Source organism: Mus musculus, chromosome 7 (assembly GCF_000001635.26).
Source record: "Mus musculus strain C57BL/6J chromosome 7, GRCm38.p6 C57BL/6J".
Lineage (NCBI taxonomy): Eukaryota > Metazoa > Chordata > Mammalia > Rodentia > Muridae > Mus > Mus musculus.
The window spans coordinates 74536539-74554997 of record NC_000073.6 but is presented as its reverse complement, the minus strand read 5'-3'; the positions used below and the strand labels follow the sequence as shown (position 1 = coordinate 74554997).

Sequence of the window (18459 nt, the reverse complement as noted above, 5' to 3'; positions counted from 1 at the left end):
GATCAGGCCCCGGCCCGGGCTTGGGGCGCTAGGGGTGAAGGCAAGCGAAGCCGGCGGGCCAGGGGAAGCCGGTGAAGGCAACGGCGAGAGTCCGAGAGAGGCTAGGCGGCGGCAGCAGCGGGCGACGCGAGGAGTCCCTGTGATTGGCACAGCCCGAGCCGGAGGAGGCGGCGAAGGGAGGGCGGAGGAGGAGGAGGAGGAGAAGGAGGAGGAGGAGGAAGGGAGCTAGCGCGGCGGCAGCGAGGAGCGGAGCCTTCAACCTCTCTAGCCGCGGCAGGACGGGGGCGGCCGCCGCGGGCCCGGGGCGGGGACAGTACGCAGCCTCGCGGCACGCACCCCCGCCCGGCAACGGCCACGACACCCGGGGCGAGCGGGAAAGCGGCGGCGGCGGCGGCGGCGGGGGAAGGATGCAGGGAAAGAAGCCGGGCGGCTCGTCGGGCGGCGGCCGGAGCGGCGAGCTGCAGGGGGACGAGGCGCAGAGGAACAAGAAGAAGAAAAAGAAGGTGTCCTGCTTCTCCAACATCAAGATCTTCCTGGTGTCTGAGTGCGCCTTGATGCTGGCGCAGGGTACGGTGGGCGCCTACCTGGTGAGTCCGGGTGCCAACTCTGCGGCGGACCCCCTTCCCTGCCGGCGCTTCTCGGGCTTGCCGCCTGGCACCGGGAAGGGGCCTCGCCGGCTCCGGGGGCAGGCGGGCATGACCTCGGCCCGGCACGGAGGTTGGCGACTGGTGCAGAGGCGGCCGCCGGGGGAGCTGCCGGCCGGAGCTCGGAGCGGGCGGGACCGTGGATGCCGGCAGCTCGCGCGCCGGGCAGGGGCTAGGGAAGGGGTGCCTGAAAGGAGATGCCGCAGGCAGGTGGGCATGAAACTGTTTCTTCTCCCCTCTTGAAAACGGAGCCATATGGCGAGTTCAGGGAGCCTCCTCAGAGACTGGAAGGCATCGCGGTTCAGGTGACCTGCACATGGGAGGAAAAGCCAGTTAGCATCCTGCGTCCTCTACTCTCCGTTTCATCCGCCCGGTGAACGAATCATTATGCATCTTTTTTCCCCCTGGCTCTTTCTCCATCCACCAATTGCTGGGGGAATTTAAAAGGCGCCCGAGTGTGGCCCTGAGCTCAGCGGTAACTGCAGGGGGACTAGTCCCACCCAGATCCCAATAGCCATCTTTCTGTGGAGGGATAAAGTTATAGTACCTGGAGAGCAGCTGCGAGTTTCTGTAGTTCTACCTTAATTCCCCATCATGGTCGCTCGCCCACACGGGGAGTGGATCATCTGTACAATATGTATTTGCTTTATTTGTCTCCAGAAAGGGATTATTGATGCCCAAAGGCCCATGGACACCTACTATGCCCAGGGAATCCACTTGTAAGGATTACCAAGTACCTACTTTGTCGCTTTCTTCTGTCTTGCTCAGGTGGTCCGCACTTGAGTTTCAGACAGTGCACTTCCAGACCTATTCTGTCTACCCAGGAAAAGATGTCTTCGAGTGGATAGTGTTAAATCATTACTTGGCTATTGACCTGAAACTGGAATCAAATGTCATAGATTTTAAGTGTTAGTGAGCACATTTGATGGAGATCGAATTGGACAAGATTTCAAAAGCGGTTGGATAACCACATCCAGAGATAGAGCTATGTGTATCCTGATGCTATCATGAATCCCTCATTCCTGGCCCAGGGTTAAAGTTAATGAGGGCCAGACGCTGAGTAGCCAGAACTCTCAACAGTTTCCCAAGGCTCCTACAGGCTAATAAGATGAAGGGACATAGCGCTTGGTTAAAGATAGTTATGTGGTGACTTGGAAGTGGGGGTGGGGCTCTACAGAGTCAATTCTGTTCCTGGGGTGACTGAACTGTAGAGCATTTGAGAAATCGTATGCATTTTTGTCACCCTTTCCCAGATAAACAGTTTTTAACTCCCCATTTCTGTCTTGTGTATAATATTGTCCCTGAACCCTGGGGCCAAAAGAACATTTGAGTATTCTGTTTTCCCAAACGTATTCCTTTTCTCTGTGGTTGTCATACTAAGCTGTAGACTGTGGCCTTTGCTTGGTGAGGATGATGATGTTTGGAGAAGCAGCTTTTTTAAAGAAGAGATTTGACTGTTAAAACACTTAGAAGTTACATGTGTCTCTAGAGGCAAATGCACATTCCTACTGATAAGTGTGACTCCGTACCGAAGCATATGCAAACTAAATTATATCTAAGCAGGTCTTCGTGTAAAAAGAGGCAGTTTATTCGATCAACAGCTGGCTCCTGTTTAACAGCTTCTTTGCCTTACACCAGGCTCCATTAAGGGTGTGGTATTCACATGTGGCAAAAACAGCAAGGCTGGACTTCATCATCCCAGGAATGATGAACATCTGAGATTAGGAGTTTGCACTTCTAGTGGCTTAGGGTTTTAGAAGGAAGTGAAGAAGAGCCTTAAGCAGAGGAGTAGCCTTTGTTCTTTTAGAAAGTTAAAAGGCTTCCATTGTGTCTGGCCTTGGGAGGTGAGGGGTCACCGTGCATCGCAGGACAAGGATAGGACAGGAGGCATTCTATCCACCAGCTGGTGGTATCTGGTCACTTCTGTCTGTCCGTGATGGAAAGTCTGATGCGTTGGGGGTGGGTACTGGGTAACGGGAGCCAACAGGTGCCCTGCAGAAAGCTGATGGGGGCCCAGAGAGAGAGGACAGGCTTAGGACATCGAATTAATTTTGATGACTAGCAGTGCAAAGAGAAGGTTCTCAGGGACCCTGCTCTGCCCTGTGCCACGGAGGGGAGGTCCCTTTACTCTAAGAACCACACAGGAAGAATGGTGGCTGAGGTGGATTGGCCCAATCAGCTTGCCACAGGTTTTGATCTTCTGGGTCTGTTTAGAGGCTTCCCATCCTCTGTCCTTTGGCAGGTAGGAAAAAGTTTTACTGTTCTTAAAGCCACAGGAGCCTATTCTGTGGATATTTGGGGAATTAAGTTATTATTGAGGGAGAGGCAGATTCCTTCCTTTTAAAATTCCACTGGGTCTGTTGCAGGACACCTGAGACCCTGTGTCTGCAGATGAACACAGGTGGTCCATGGGTAGATACCCGTCTTTTCAGTGGGAATCAGCATGCGCTGCTGGGAATGTATTTTCAGGTATCTGATGAAGGGCTGGCTATGGCTCATTGCCAACAGGGCTCCCTTTCTCAGCCAAGAGGATGACTGCACATATGACGCCAGGACCATTATTTCCTATTTGGTTTCACAAGTCTATGCAGCTACCGTGTGTGTGTGTGTGTGTGTGTGTGTGTGTGTGTGATCTCCTTGTGTGCCTTTTCATTTTTAAGTATTGGTGTCATTCCATCTTTGTCGTCCGTCCTGCAAAGACAGGTTTCTCATTGTCCTTAATGTGTCCTCAGCGACATTGGTCTATGTTTCCCAACTGCAGAAGTGAGGCAGGAAGTGGCTGGTGACTTGAGAAGCTGCTCTGAAAAGTAGGACTTCTGTGTGTGTGCACGTACATACGTGTGTGTGTGTGTGTGTGTGTGTGTGTGTGTGTGTGTGTTTGTGCTTGAGCACCCTGAGTGGGGATGGCAGTTAAAGAAGAGTAAGAGAGAGGGAGGGTTGGAGGGGAGAGGGGAAGAGGGAGGGAGGAAGGGAGGTAGGGAGAAAGAGAGAGACAGACAGAGAGAGAGAGAGAGACAGAGAGAGAGAGAGAGGTTGGTTTTTCTTAACCTGCCTGGGGAGGAAACTCAAAAGAGCTGTATATAACAAGGCACACTAGTCTGAGAATCTGCCACTTTTTACTTGGGTCCCAAGGTCTTTCCAGCAAGTGAAGAAGTGGGTCCTGGCATCTAGATCTTGGTGGGACAATACAGTAATCTAGGTGCCAGCCTGTGTAGCCAGGGACTCTGAAATCAGCACTTAGAACAATATTATGTTGCAGCATAATAAACAACTTGGTGGCGATGATGATGATGATGGTGGTGGTGATGATGATGATGGTGGTGGTAGTGGTGATGATGATGATGTTGATTTTGCCTAAGAAGAGGTCCACTGAATTTAGTGGTCATTGTGCTTCTTATTGCCCCCCCCCCCCCCCCGAGACAGGACCATGTGTACTTCCGGTACCGGGGTGTTTGCTTTCAGAGGCTCCAGCTTGTATTTGCAGGATTTATGGAGACTTTATCTGTGCATCATGGAGGCTTACCGAGAGGTGGTGAGCTGGCTATTCCTGAGAGGTAACCCTGCAGAGACTGGTTTGTGTGCTGTGTGCCTTATCAAATTCCTGAGGACTTGAGGAGATAAGGATGCGGACAGGAAATTAAAACTGCTGACACCTTAGGCAATTGTGAATGGAGCTCAGATGCCTTTCAAGTTCTTGGGAATGCAAATGCAAGAAAGCCCAGCCCCTGGCTCTGGAGTTGGGTCTTCAGGCCGATTCCCAGGAAGCTGAGGTGGGCATCTCCCTCTCTGGCTTTGTAGATGTGTTTCTGAGGTTGTGTTTCTAGGGTAATGAGGCTCTGTCTCTCTGCTCTATAGTCCCTCACTTTTAGGCCAGAGAACTTTCAGTAGGGTTCACAGTCAGTGAGCGAGGTGCAGCCGCCATGGTTGCTTCTTTCCTTTTCCTCTAACGAAGCATCATTGAGAAGACAGATTCTTGCATAGCTAGTCTAGAAGCTGACGGCTGAAAAACATTTTAAAAGCCCTTGTCAAATTAGTATGATGACTAAGGTAACTGTCTTTTACTTAATCAAATTATTTTATACACTTATGGTTAGTCATAATGACAAATTCCCTGCTATTTGCATAATTACTCTATAGCCCCAGGTAGTAAAAAAAAAAATCACTCTGACCTTATTCCTTATAGCTTGGTTTAAAATATCTAACTTATACTCCTTAAGAAAAAAGATGTATTTATGAGAGTTCTCTTCACCTATGTTTGCAGACACACCTTTGCTTTTTGGGGGGGGGGGGGTACTATGGAGAGGTAATCTAAGTGGATTATTGTACAGAGGGCAAGAGTTCTTTCCTGAGTTCTGTTAAGTCTGCTCTCCATCCACCCCACCCCCGCCCCCTGTTAAACGTTAATACCTTAGAGACAGCGTCCAGAGGCCTGGCAATGTGGGGTGTCTGTTCTGGTCTGTTTTGGTTCCTCCCACCTGCTGCTGGAAGGGCATCTTCCCAGGTCAGGTTTCCTGAGGTTTCTCTTGCATGGTCCGTGAATGAACTGAGCAGGCATTGTTGCAGCTGGAAGCTCTCTGGATTGGGATCTGATGGCAGACTACGGGTGGGGGGCTCTGTTCGGCTCTCTGGGTCTTGTTTACTCAGCAGTGTGGCCAGGGGTTGTGTGAGTGTGATGCTGGGGAAACATGGAGATGGAGGCTCACACATCCAGACAGGTTTCCCAGGAGGTATGGGTTAATCATCACACTCCCATGAAGAGTCATGGTATTGACCTTTCCTTCACTCCTGCTTTGCATAGGTACTCATGGTCTGCGCATGGATGCCTGCTTATATTATTTGCATACATATCTGGCCAATTCTGAATACCACATACTTCCTTTTTTTTTTTTTTTTTTTTTTGGAAAGAAACACTACAATGATGATTTTGTAGATTTCTTTAGTTTTTTTTTTTTTCCAGTTGTGCTGAGGATTGAACTCAGAACCTTGCAGAGACTGAGCAAGTGCTCTGTCACCAAGCTATATTCCTTAATGATAATTTTGAGTGTATGTCTTCAAATGGACTCTAGGCTCTCCCGAGACTACTTGGCTGTATCTTTATTGCCTCTCGGAAGTGCTTTTGGTAGTGTGTGCCTCAGAGAGATAACCTTGCTTCCTGCCCCTGTTCGTTTTGTTTCAACTTTCTACTTCTTTATCTACAGAAGAGTAATTATTGAACTCGATTCATAGGGTAAGTGAGTTTAATGTGTTTCAGAGACACATGTATTTAAGGCAGCCTGTCTTAAATGTTCATGTGTTAGCATGGGAGAGATTGCTTGTCAATGATTAAAACCCGGAGTTAAGTGATTAAAAGTCCAAGGTAGAGAATGACATGTGTTTGACAGTGGAGGTTCGTTGGATGATTATCACTGGAATGCCTGAGATTCATTCCTGTGTCTGTCCCTTTTGGTGTCTCTGGCCCTTAGGCCCATGACTTTACCCCTTTCTTCCTTGCTTTTTTGTCCTTTAAAATGAAGAGGGTTGTGACCCCTGTGGTAACTGAGGAGTCACGGCCCCAGGTCTGGAGAGCACTTTGAACTCCATCTGGAGCGTCATAAATACCCAAGAAAGCCTTGCCATTCCTATTAACATGGCTCTGCATACTTCCTGAGAAAATAATGGTATTGTAGTGCCAACTACTGAACAATAAAATTACTTCAGTCAGGTTCTGGCTTTAGTCTAGTGAGATACAGACATAGGAAGCTTAGACTTCTGAATAAACACTTGTGTTTGGGAGAAAAAAAAAAGATGGGTTTGAAAATATGAAGTAAGTTAAACCCTGGTTACTAATTCTTCTACTTGCTTATTGCAACAATTCATTTTAAATTGAAGATTCTCAATGAGCTGTGTGTGTGTGTCTGTGTATGTCTGTGGTGTCCATAGGGAAGCCATAGCAGTAGTCCTTGATGTATGTCCTGTTATGGGCCATGATACTACAAGTTGGAAAAGCTGATGGTTGGGAGGGACAAGGGTACTGCTGGTCTCACACTGGGCAGTGCTTCCTGTCACTCCAGTACAAGTACCAACAGGTTCCTTTGAAGCACCCTCAGCTTTGGAAGCCTTCATATAATTTGGTTTTCTGTTTCCAAATTTGGTGATCTTAGCTCCTGAAGTTTGTTCTACGTGTCTGGTTATAAGCTGAGTGGCCACTTCAGGGGACCTTGAGATGTCAGGAGGGAGATGACCAAGGAACATATGTCTGGGACATATGCTGCCTTTTAGGGAGCCTTGTATCAGACAAGGCTGGAAACCTGGAAGCTCAGCTGGGTTGCCCACAAGGGGCTCAAAGATGGAGTGCTCCACTACTTCATCTGGGTGCTTCCTCCTGCAGTAACAGGGTTCTACAAGCACATTTGTGAACATGTCTCCTGTCACAGCCGTTGCTTTCTCAGAAGCAGAACCAAGAGCTGTTGATATGATCTTGTTTCCCATCAATGTCCCCATTCCCACTGCTCCTGGCTGTTGGGATTTGTTCAGGAGCAAGGCTTCAACACAGCACCCTTCCGTGTGTAACCTTTACAGTGGCCTTCCTTCCCCGAGACTTGTTAAGCCTGCCCTTGGGAAGGAAAAAGAAGGGAATGGGCTCATGTTGGTGAATCGTTTATCACGTATATACCAGGAAAGGTTTTCAGATTCAGATGACCTGGGGTTTCCCAAGGGATCAAGGGTATACCTAGAGATTCACAGACCCTCCAAAGCCGTCTGACTCAGTGGTGACACGGTTAAAAGCACTGGATCCTCTGTGGCAATGACCTGCAGCAAGCCACACCTGGGAGGGTTCTTCTGAGCTTTCCAATGACAATATAGGCAGGGGAAACATTCCTTTGTGTATGAGTCTCAGTATACAGCAACTCCCTAGGTCATTTGGTTCTTCTTTATGGCTTTAAGTCCAGTTCCCCTGTAAATGGAAACCATTTCTGACTCTGGACCTAGTTGACCACTTTCTTTAATCACAATGATGCTAACCAATGCCGACTGTTTCTCCAGTCATGGATTGCTTCTCTCTGGACTTTAGAACAGTGATTTCTCTGTTTAAGGTGTAATAGTTGATGGTTAGAAATTTCCTGGATTTAGATGAAACTCACATATGGAAAATGTTTTAAAGCAAAAGGCAACATGGTCTGTCCCCTGCCCTACATTTGATGAGGGAGGGTGATCCACAAGCCCACCCTTCTCTTTGTTTCCTGTTTCCTCCATAAATAGCTATTCATTATTCCTTGGCACTCTGTTCCCCAGGCATGTGACAAGCAAGGTGACAAGCAAGGCACCATTCGATTCACCGGGTAAGGAATCGAAGCAAACACTGACTGTATTGATTTTTACTTAAATCTTAACCGTGAGCTCTCTGAAAACCCTGGGAACAGCTATGGCTGTAAACACACATGAATAGGCAGTGATGAGTGGACCACATGATCATGGCAGAAGGGCCAAGTAGCAGCAGCCGATTGCTGGGCCAGAGTTTAGGTTGGACACAGGGCTTGTCCTACCATGGTATGTCTGTTCATCCCCCTCTCCCTCCACACTCCCTGTGAGTACTTTACAGTGTCGGGGCTGATTCTAGTTTATCTGGCAAGTTGTTCTTCAAGATAGTGTTGTGTCTCTAGATGATGAACTTGGCTGTTCAGGTAGTCTTTGGGAGTCTTCCTTGATCACTTTTGTATTGATTATCTTTTTTGTTACGGAAACAGATTATAATATGTAAGAGAAAAACTTGCAAGAAAGAAGACTTATTTTGCTCCTTTTCCCAGAAAGTTCACTTCGTGGCACCTCAACACAGTGCATTTGGGTGGACCATCAGGGAAGAAGGCATGTGTGGAAAGGAAAGGAGAGGGAGGGACTGAGGGCCAGGTATCATCCTTAAAGACAGCTCAATGACCCACTTAGCAGACCAGGTTCCACTTCCTAAAATTTCTGCCGCCTTCTAGAATAGTACACAGTCAACACATGAGCCTCAGGCAGTGGCGCTCAACATGTGGGGGTTCTCAACACCTTTGGGGGGAGGGGTCAAATGACCGCCTTTAACAGCAGTCACCTAAGACCATCTGAGTATCATATTTATGGTACATAACAATAGCAAAATTAAAGTTATGAAGTAGCATTGAAAATAATTGAAAATAATTTTATGGGTGGTCACAATGTCAGGAAGGTTGAGAAACACTGGCCTAAGGAGACATTTCATTTCTCAGCCTAACACACCTAAAAGCCGACGAAGTCCCTCGCCACAGACACCCAAGCTTCTGGTTTTGCGGAGTTAGGAGAAATAAGTAGGGAACCAATAGACGTTCAACAGACAGATCTGGAGATACAGCCCAAAATAGAAATATGGCGGGCAACCTCTTACATCACTGTCCGCATGTCCAAGAAGTCCTCCAAAGGGAGAAATGACTTTTACCTCTGCCCCTGCCCCTGCAGGCTCGGTGTAGCAAGAACAGTGCCACGTGGTATTTTTCAATTAAAGACTGTTGTAAATTATTCATAGGGGATGGCTATTGTCTTTTCCCTCCTTTGGAAGAGGCTTATGTAAAACAGGCGTGCTCTTTCTCTAATGGTTGGATCTGCTCTCCCATCTTCTGCTGATGAGAATGAGAAATTACCACCTTGGATAAAAGCAAGTTGGAAAACTGCCCTGGGTGATTACATAAGCCTTGGAATACTGTACCTGAAATTGTGTGTTTACTCTGCTAAGAATTCCCTTAATGAAGACGAAAATTTCTACACAGCTGGACCCATATGCTTTTTCTTATGTAAGATTCAATTATTGCGATCCAACCTGTAAAATCAAGAATGATGCTGTTTGGTTAAGCATTCAGCCTGTTGGGTCACTGTTGTTTGAAGGAGACCCACAGGGCCACCTATGGAAATCCCCCAGGGTCCAGGCTGGCTGTGGCTTATGCATTAGGCCTCCCTACCCTCATGATGTACAAGGCTTACCTTGGGCCTGTGGTCACTTTGGCTCTCCTCCTTAAAGGCCACCTTTAGAGACTGCATTCAAAGAGCTGTGGTCTTCTGCAGGTATAACTATACACCGTTGGTTGTGACAGACACCATCCTTGGGCTATATCATTTCTCAACCCCTGGGAATTTGTTGTGTCTTAAGGGGTGATGCTTACAATTTGCACGTGTTCCAGTATGGCACCTACTTTCAATCTCTTGTAATCCAGGCTGGCTTTGAACTAAGGACTATCTTCCTGTCTCCACCTCCTAAGTGCTAAGATTTCAGGGGTGCATTGCCCTGACTGGTTTTATGCAGCACTGAGGACAAAAACCCAGGATTTTGTGAGTGCTAGCCAAGTAATTAGTCAACTGTGCAACAACCACTAACCTTAGCCATCCTTTCCTTGAAACTATGTATGTGTGGAGTCCACACAACACTCTTTAGCTGAACTGAGGCAAGAAAGGTACCTCCTGAAATATAGGCTATGGTTGGGTTTTTTTTGTTTGTTTGTTTGTTTGTTTGGTTTTTTGTTTTGTTTTGTTTTGTTTGTTTTCTTTTTCACAAGAAAAGAATTGGGAAGAAAAGACTTCAGTGGAACTAGGTATCTTGAAATAGATACAGGGAGCTTCAGATAAGACATTCCGGTCCTTATGAAAAACATTAGGGCATGTCTCCTGATTTATTATACAGTATGTATATTACCCTCCCAGCGCTGGTAAATACTTGTGTAGGTAAGTAGGCTTAAAGCGCCAACAACACACTTTCTCAGCCAGCCAAAGAGAAACCAAAAACCACAAAATAGCACCTTCCCGGTTACCTTTGCCAGGCTGTGTAGATTTGTATAAATAGATCAGAGACTCGGGAGGCTGCTCTACCCTTCTGCAGCTGGCAGTTGGCAGGAGCAGGTGGGGAGGCTAGACTTACACCAGACTGAAGCCGTAGTGCCTGCAGCCATCCAGTCAAGTCCAAGTGCATAGGTAGACTGGATTGTCGTAGCTGCATATTGCCTCTCTGCCCCCAGCTTGCCTGGGCCTGAAATTCAGCGATCTGTGCATAGGTCTTCTTAAATATAGTTGGATGTCTGTATCTGAGACTTCTTAATCATTGATTCAACCACTCCCAGAGCAAAAATAATGGGAAAAGGCTTGCCTTGGAACTGAACATATATAGACTTTGTCTTGCAATTGTTCCCTTAGGCAATATGGTATAGTAACTATTTACATAGCATTCACATTTAATTATCTACCATAAGTAAAGAGAGTACAAGGAGATCAGTATAGGTTGTGTTCAAATACCAGTCGTTTTATTTTATTCTTTTTGAGGTAGTAAGTATTAAATTCAGTCACACGCCGGCCCTTTTAAAGAGTTTTATTAATAAGCTGGAGAGATGCCCACAGTTAAAGACCACTGGCTGCTCTTCCAGAGGACAGTTTTCAGTACTCACAAGGGATCACCACCATCTTTAACTCCAGTTCCATGAGATCTGATGCCTTCTGCTCTCCAGAGGCACTGGGCAGGTACATGGTATACATACATGCATACATGTAGGCAAAACACTTATACATATAAAATTATTTAAAAAGATTTAAGTATAGGGTTTCATGCAGTCCAGGCTGACCTCAAACTCTCTCTGTCATCTGATCTTCCTGCCTCCTCTCCTCAGGTTCTAGGAGACTGGCATGCTCCACTAGGCTTGATTTTTTTTTTTTTAATGCTGTGCTTTCGAATGACCTCAGAGCTTGGTCCATGCTAGGCGAGCACTGTGCCCCCTGAGCCACATCTCCCAGTCTCTCTAGGAGGGGGGATTTTTTTTTAATAGAAGGGATTTGAGCATACGTAGATTTGGTATGAGAGGTGTCCCTGAAATCAGTCCCCTTGAGGGTATAGAAGGACATCATATATCAGGGATGTCCACACTTGTTGCTTTTACACCAGACAAAACTGGGCCACTGAATTAACACGTCTCCAATTGTTCAGCCACACTTCCAGCACCTGCCTCTGTCAGCTGGCAGGTGTGAGGAGGTAGCCCGGAAGCAGAGCCCGTGGAAAGATCTTTTAAAATTAATGAACATAAATACATCTGGACCAAAACACCGTTTAGGCACCTTTGATGTTGAGATCTAAAGCGCCCGTCTCAAATTGTCAAACTTTTGAGAGCTGACATAACTCTGTGACTGGAACATTCCACGCTCGAACTCCTGTGTGACAGGTGGTCAAATGTGGCTGTAGCAAAATATTGTATGAAATTACCTTCAGACCATGTGTATGAGGAATATACATGAAAAAAAAAACATAAATGAGTTGAATGTTTAAACCTGGCTACGATTCCCTAGCTAGCTTGCTGTGTAAGTGAAATATTTCAAAATGATAATAATAATAAAAAGAATCCCACAAATGTAAAACATTTGTGGTCCAAGCATTTTGTAAAAACTCTGCTAAACCTGTATGACTTTGGTAAAAACTGTAAACAAAACAAAACAAAACAAAACAAGACAGAACAAAACAAACAAAACCAAAAACCAAAAACAACCAAAAACATCAAAAAATAAAACAAACCAAAAAAAAAAAAAAAAAAAAACCAACAACAACAGGCAAACAAAAGCACACAATTCTCTCATACTTTCAAAATCCCCCCCCCTTTCCATCCCCACTTTTTTTCCCAAAGATTTATGTGTTTCATGTATGTGGGTATATTGTTGCTGTCTTCAGACACACCACAAGACAGCATTGGATGCCCATTTGAGATGGTTGTGAGCCACCATGTGGTTGCTGGGACTTGAACTCAGGACTTGTGGAAGAGCAATCAGTGCACTTAACTGCTGAGCCATCTCTCAATCCCCCACCCTCACTTTTTTGTTTTTGAGACAAACGGGCTTCACATTTTCTAGTGGCTATCTTATCAGTCTATAACCTAGGGAAAATATATACATTCATGAAAATATATACATTCATGTTATTTGTTCTTTGACACTTTGGGGAGTACTTTCTTTATAAAAAGAGCTAGAAAGGGCCAACAATTAAAACTCTCTCAAGGCCCCTTGGCTTCTAAGGCTATCAGAGTCAAAATGAGGATTCTGACTCCAGGTGAGGAGTGTGAGTGTCTTGTGCTCAGGTCTGCTGCCTTTGTGGCCGATTTTCTGTTTGTGCCAAGTGAACTGAGCCAGGCTGGCCCCAGGTGCACAGCTCAGCCTCGTTACCTCTCAGCAGGTTATTCGTTTCTTTTCCCTCTCTTTACTGTCCCTGACACTTGGTGCCAAACTTTGCCGGGCCTGGGAGGATGTAATGGAGACAGGCATAGGTCTCTGGGATGGTATTGGTGACTTGGCCACTCCAGGCAGGCTTGCACTATGGGTGCTATTTGCATTGTCCTTCCAGCTCCACCTTCTCTATGTCCCCACCATTCCTCTCTGTGGATATCACAGCTGAGCTCTTCACCTCCTACATACAAGTAGTTGAACCCCAGGTCCATGTTTCACCCCAATGGCCAGAAGCTCTCCTGTACTTTATTCTTGATCAGGACTGGGGCTGGGATCTTCATGCTTTATTTAAATCCTGTTCTTGTAGAGGTCATAGGATGGTGCTGTTGTTCTCAACTATTTTTGGTGCCTCAGATGTTAGGCAAAATGGTGTCACATTTTTAAATTTACCATAGAACTATATAACTATAACTATATAACTATGTAACTATATAACTATACAAATATATGTGTGTGTGTGTGTGCGCGCGCACGTGCATATATATGTACATATATATTTTTTACGTACACATTGTGTACACACTTCTGTAGTTAAGAGAAGCTGACTTGCAGTCTCCTCTGGTGGTGTAAGTGGGAGGGTTCACACATCCTAGATGTGTTTCTCTGAGCACTGCTGAAGGAAGAGATAGTGTCTTAACTTCCTAGGCCCACTCTAGATGCCACTGGAATCCAGCCTGGCAGCTGGCAGAGTATAGGCTCTTTATAAAAATGATGTTAGCTTGGTCTCTGCTAAACTCATTAAGTTTAACAACTTCCTTAGGTGATGCAAGCAATATACAGTGGGCTTAGGTGTGGTCCTTATGGAGTTTATACCTCCCAACAGGGAAGATGGCCTGTTTATCAGATTTTCACTAATGATTCACTTATTAGGATGTCTTCAGTCCTGGTTCCAGGCAGGACTGCACCTTGCATCTGGTCTGGTTTCCTCACAGGCCAGTGTAGGGTCAGGTTCCAGAGGCAGAGTCAGGCTGGAAGTGGGAGGTGTTGGGAGGAGCCTGGGTGGGGAGAGATGGTGTTTATAGTTGGGGTGCTAAGGTGATCTTCCCATCCTTGGTCAGGTATGAAGTTAGCAGGAGGTGGATGGAGACAGGCCTCAGAAATGGGTGGGAGTGGGACTCCACGGAGGAAGGGCAGTCTAGAATTCGAATACCACAACCACAAACCTTGTACTCTGCAGTCTCTAGCCAATCAGCAGTGTTGGGGCTGCTGGCACCTGTCTTGGCAAAGCTTCTGTCTTCCCAGCTTTGGAGTGGTATGGTAAGATAGATGCCACTGGAATCCAGCCTGCCAGCTGGCAGAGGAAAGCTGCATCAGGGGCATGCTTAAACTCAAGGGGATAGCTATGGGCCCTTGGAATAGTATGGCTGAAGGCATACTCCTGTTAAGAGTCGAGGGGGCACCCCTTGTTGGCAAGGGTAGTCACTAGGATTAGAACCTCTGTACTTTGGTTGTCTTGAAATATGTTGCTTGCCAGGGTTGGGGTTGACACAGGGGGATGACAGCTCCAGGGCCCTATGTTTGAGCTTCTGGCCCTGAGGACACAGTGATCCCTCTGTACTGAAGTCCTCTTTTGAATTATCTGGCTTTCTTTTTCATACGTTTGTTTGGCCTTGGATAAATCGGTTTTCGATAACTTTAAAGCCGGTCAGAGAACAAACTGTGTTTAGACACAGGACATGCCTCCAAACAAAAAGTGGGTGTGTAATTTACGGTTGAAACGTCCATTTGCAGTGCCCTCTGAAAGAATCTGGTAAAGAGCAGAGGGGGCACCCCTTGTTGGCACAGACAGTCAGTAGGACTGAGGAGAGAAGCTAGCCTCTGAATAGAGCCAATGGGTGTTGAGGACTCGTTAAGGACTTCTTTAACATGGTTTCCCTCTGGGCAAAAGTGTGTCCTACTCTAGTTTGTTTGTTTAGTTAGTTAGTTAGTTTCAGTTTTTAGAATTGCAACTGATATCTCTTCCATTTTTAGGATGCGCAATTGTATATTATATACTTGTTGGTGTTGCTTAGGTACAGTTCTCCATGTTCTATTCTTTCAGGTTTCTTTTTAGCTGATTCATTTTTCTCTTAGTTTTGTGTTATTCTCATAAGATCACCATCAGTGGTAGCTTACAGAGTAAGGAGGCTTATTTGGCTTGTGATTCAAATAACTAGAACTTTCACAGGGTATGGTCCCAGCACATGGCAAGGGTCTCCCTGGTTACACTACAACATAGCAAAGAAGCAGAAAGTGAATGGCCATATGCAGAGGGGCCAGCTGCATGCAATGACCTAGCCCCATGAGAACTAGCATTGCCTTGTGAGAGCTCCAGCAATCAAGGACTATGCCCTCCCATGATCTAGTTACCTCCCATTTAGATCACACCATTTTTCAGTGACATCTTGTCTCTGGGTGACACTGTTTCCTGGGCATGACATTCTAGACTGTGTGGGATAGAAAGAGTGAGCCCACCACTGTCCCCCATGCATTTCTTGCTGTCTTCTGACTGTGGACATGCAATGACCAGTCGCTTCAACCTTCTCTTTCTTCTCTGCCATGATGGACAGGCCTTGAACTATGAACTGTTAAAAACAAACACTTCTCCCTTTGCTTGTTTTTGTCAGATTATTTCATTGTAACAACAGGAAAAGAAGCTATGGCAGAAATGCAGAAGGTCTTTGACCTACAGTGGGGTTATGGTGATATGGTGACAGACTCATCTTAAGTTGAAAACATCATAAGCCTAAAATGCGTATGCTATCCCTCCATCCAGTGAATAGTGTAGCTCAGGGCAGCCTACCTCAAATGAGCTTGGAACACCCACCTATGGCAGGGCAGAACTGTCTATCTACTGCACGATGTATCCTCTACTATTGTAACTTACTGGATACTGTACTAAAGATAAGAATGAGCTCAGAACACCAGCTTAGAGCAGTACAGAACTGCTTGTCTTTGTTTACTGCACAATGTACTCTGTACTACTGTAATTTATAGAATACTAAAGATATATTCTCCAGAGGGTTGTTTAGGAGTACTTCTGTACCACCACAAAGTCAAAGAATTATAAGTCTATAATTATAAGATGTTTACAAGTCTAGCTCTTGTAAATTGGGCCCCCGTGCCTCATCTCTGTGTTCTTTCTATTACAAATGGGAAAACAGCAGACTAGATGTAACTTATAACATGTATGTTTTCGAAGTATAAAAGGAGTACATTTAATTTCATAGAACTTCAGTAGAGAATCTCCTTCAGTGAAACTCAAATCACCATCTTCCATCCTTGGTGGTTTCTGGAGACTTTCTTACCCCTTTTAAGTATTTGCCCTCAAACTAAACAACTGAAAAGCGGTTTCTTAATTTGTGGCATGTAGCTGACTCCCAGCACAGCTTACTCAAGCATGGAGGATGGCTTCTCCCTTGGAACTAGGTATATACGTTCTTTCAGCCGTCAGAGTCAACTGTAGATGTGTTCAGCATTTTCTGGTCTTGTCTGATTACTTTTCTTCCTCTGCTTCTCTGAAGGAAGGGCCCCTGTTCTCTGTGTCCTGAATTGGCTTTGCACTCTGCAGTTGTTTGCTTTGCTTGGACTCTTTGTTTATTTCTAAATCCACTGTGTTTGCTTTTAAGTCTCCAATCAGCAAACTGATGTTTCTTCAGTTCTCTGTGGATTCTGTTGCATGTTTTTATTTGGCTCCCAATTTATTTTTTTAGGTTCCCAATTGTCCTTGTTTTCATCTTTTCTACTTTTCTCTTCCATGTCATTCTCTGTGTATTGATCTCGTACGTTTGTTAAATCCTGTGGCACAGAGGCCTTCTGGTTCTTTCTTGGTTATGTTTCCTGCTAGGCTGAGTTCCTAGTCTTAGCCGCCTTCCCTTTTCCCAAGGAACCCTTGTTCATAGCTGCCCAACACATGTAATTTGTTTGTTTATTGTTGTCTTGGGCAGCTTGTATCTTTGTTATGAAGCTTCCTCTTACTCCTCTGTTGCCACCAATCTAAAGTTTGAAGCCTGGTTTTCCATTTCGGGGCATTGTTTGTTTGTTGTTTTCCTACAGCCTGTAGTTGAGATGGAACAAGGCTACGAGGGTGGTGTTCCCAGCACCTGGTCAGCTTGGCTGAGCGATGTGACTTTTACTTCTGGATCTTTAAAAGGTCCTGTGAAGAGGGTTCAGACTTCGGGGACACACACACACACACACACACAGACACACACACACACACACACACACACACACTGTACTCACAAGTGGTGCAAGGATATGTAATCAGCCATCCCTTTCCCTGTGTACCCTAGAGTCTTCATTTCCTTCCAGCAGAGATCCAGTTCCAGGGTTTGCAGAGTTCCCCTTGCCTTTTCTTCCTGGTAGATGTTCCTCAGGTGAAAGGAGATCTACACATCACTCTTCAGATTGCCCCCTTCCATCCTTGGGGATTTTAATTTCTGCATTTTTTTCTTCTTTAGGGAACTGGGGGTGAGACTACAATGTTTTCCTACTTCAACTCCCTGTTGTTCCTCTCCCTTTTCTGCATTTTTAAAAGGATTTTGACACTGAGGTGCACTTCCCACCCCCCACCCTCTCCACCCCCACCCTTCCCACCTCACTCCCACTCTTTGGCGTGTGGATATTTCTGCTTTAAATTGAGTCAAGTTTGGGGATTTTTTGCATTTGATATTCACTGTCTCAGCTTAGTTAGAAAGTCTCCAATAACATTCCAAAGTCTGTGTCATGCCCCTCCCTGCATCCCAGCACCCCGCCCCGCCCCGCCCCGCCCCCATTCCTGGTGGTAATGTCTTAGAGTTGTTGTCTGCCCTTCTCTGTTGTGTTACCCAGAATTACGCTGTGGTCTGAGGAGACTGAAAGGGATGGTCATAAGAACAGTGCCAAGATGGAGCCTCCGTGGGAGGGGAAATAGATGTTCTGAGGGTGAGGGGTGTGTATGTGTGTGGGGAAGTATGTGTGTGAGGTAGTTCTCACACAGATGTGGGCACATAGAACCTATCACAGGCTGGTCATCCTTAGCTACAAGATAGACAGTCCAAGATGCATTGCCATCCAAAATAACCCAAAATCCTGAGACACCATGAAGGGAAGACCACCACAAGGACACAAGTGGACAATGCCACCCATGACTGTAACCCTGTCACTGCTCAACATAAAGCAGAGCAAGCCCAACGGAGATGCTTGCATGAAATGAACCTCAGGCTGGATATAAGGAGGGTTGAAAGTAGAATTACTCTCCTGCTTGGACTCAAGTCCTGCCCCCAGGGTCTCTCATCATATACCTATATATATATTCAAGAATTCAAAATCGGTTCCAACAGTCTGGTGTTGGGCATTTACAATAGGGAGTCTGAAGGGTTTCAAGGGTGATGGAGCTGGCAACTTTAGTTAATTTTTCCCTCCCAGGTCTTTTTATTTGTTTCTCATAGCCCCTTCATGCCTATCAGAGAGAGAGAGAGAGAGAGAGAGAGAGAGAGAGAGAGAGAGAGAACAACACCCTGCTCCAGAGCTAAGTAGAATGTTTAAGCATATTGAGTGTTTTAATGCTATCTTAACATGTTATTACTTGTTAGAAAACACTACTCCCTCCCTTTTTTTTAACCTA

General features: G+C 45.9%; 1 protein-coding gene across 2 annotated transcripts in view; it reads left to right on the top strand.

Moving 5' to 3' along the window:
• The first annotated feature begins 217 nt into the window (after positions 1–217).
• Slco3a1 (solute carrier organic anion transporter family, member 3a1) overlaps positions 218–18459 on the top strand; it is a 279363-nt gene continuing 261121 nt past the window's right edge. For both annotated transcript variants that reach the window (NM_001038643.1, NM_023908.2), the window contains exon 1: positions 218–587. In NM_001038643.1, coding sequence (NP_001033732.1) covers positions 408–587 — 180 coding nt within the window. In that variant the 5' untranslated portion in view covers positions 218–407. The remainder of the gene's footprint in view (positions 588–18459) is intronic.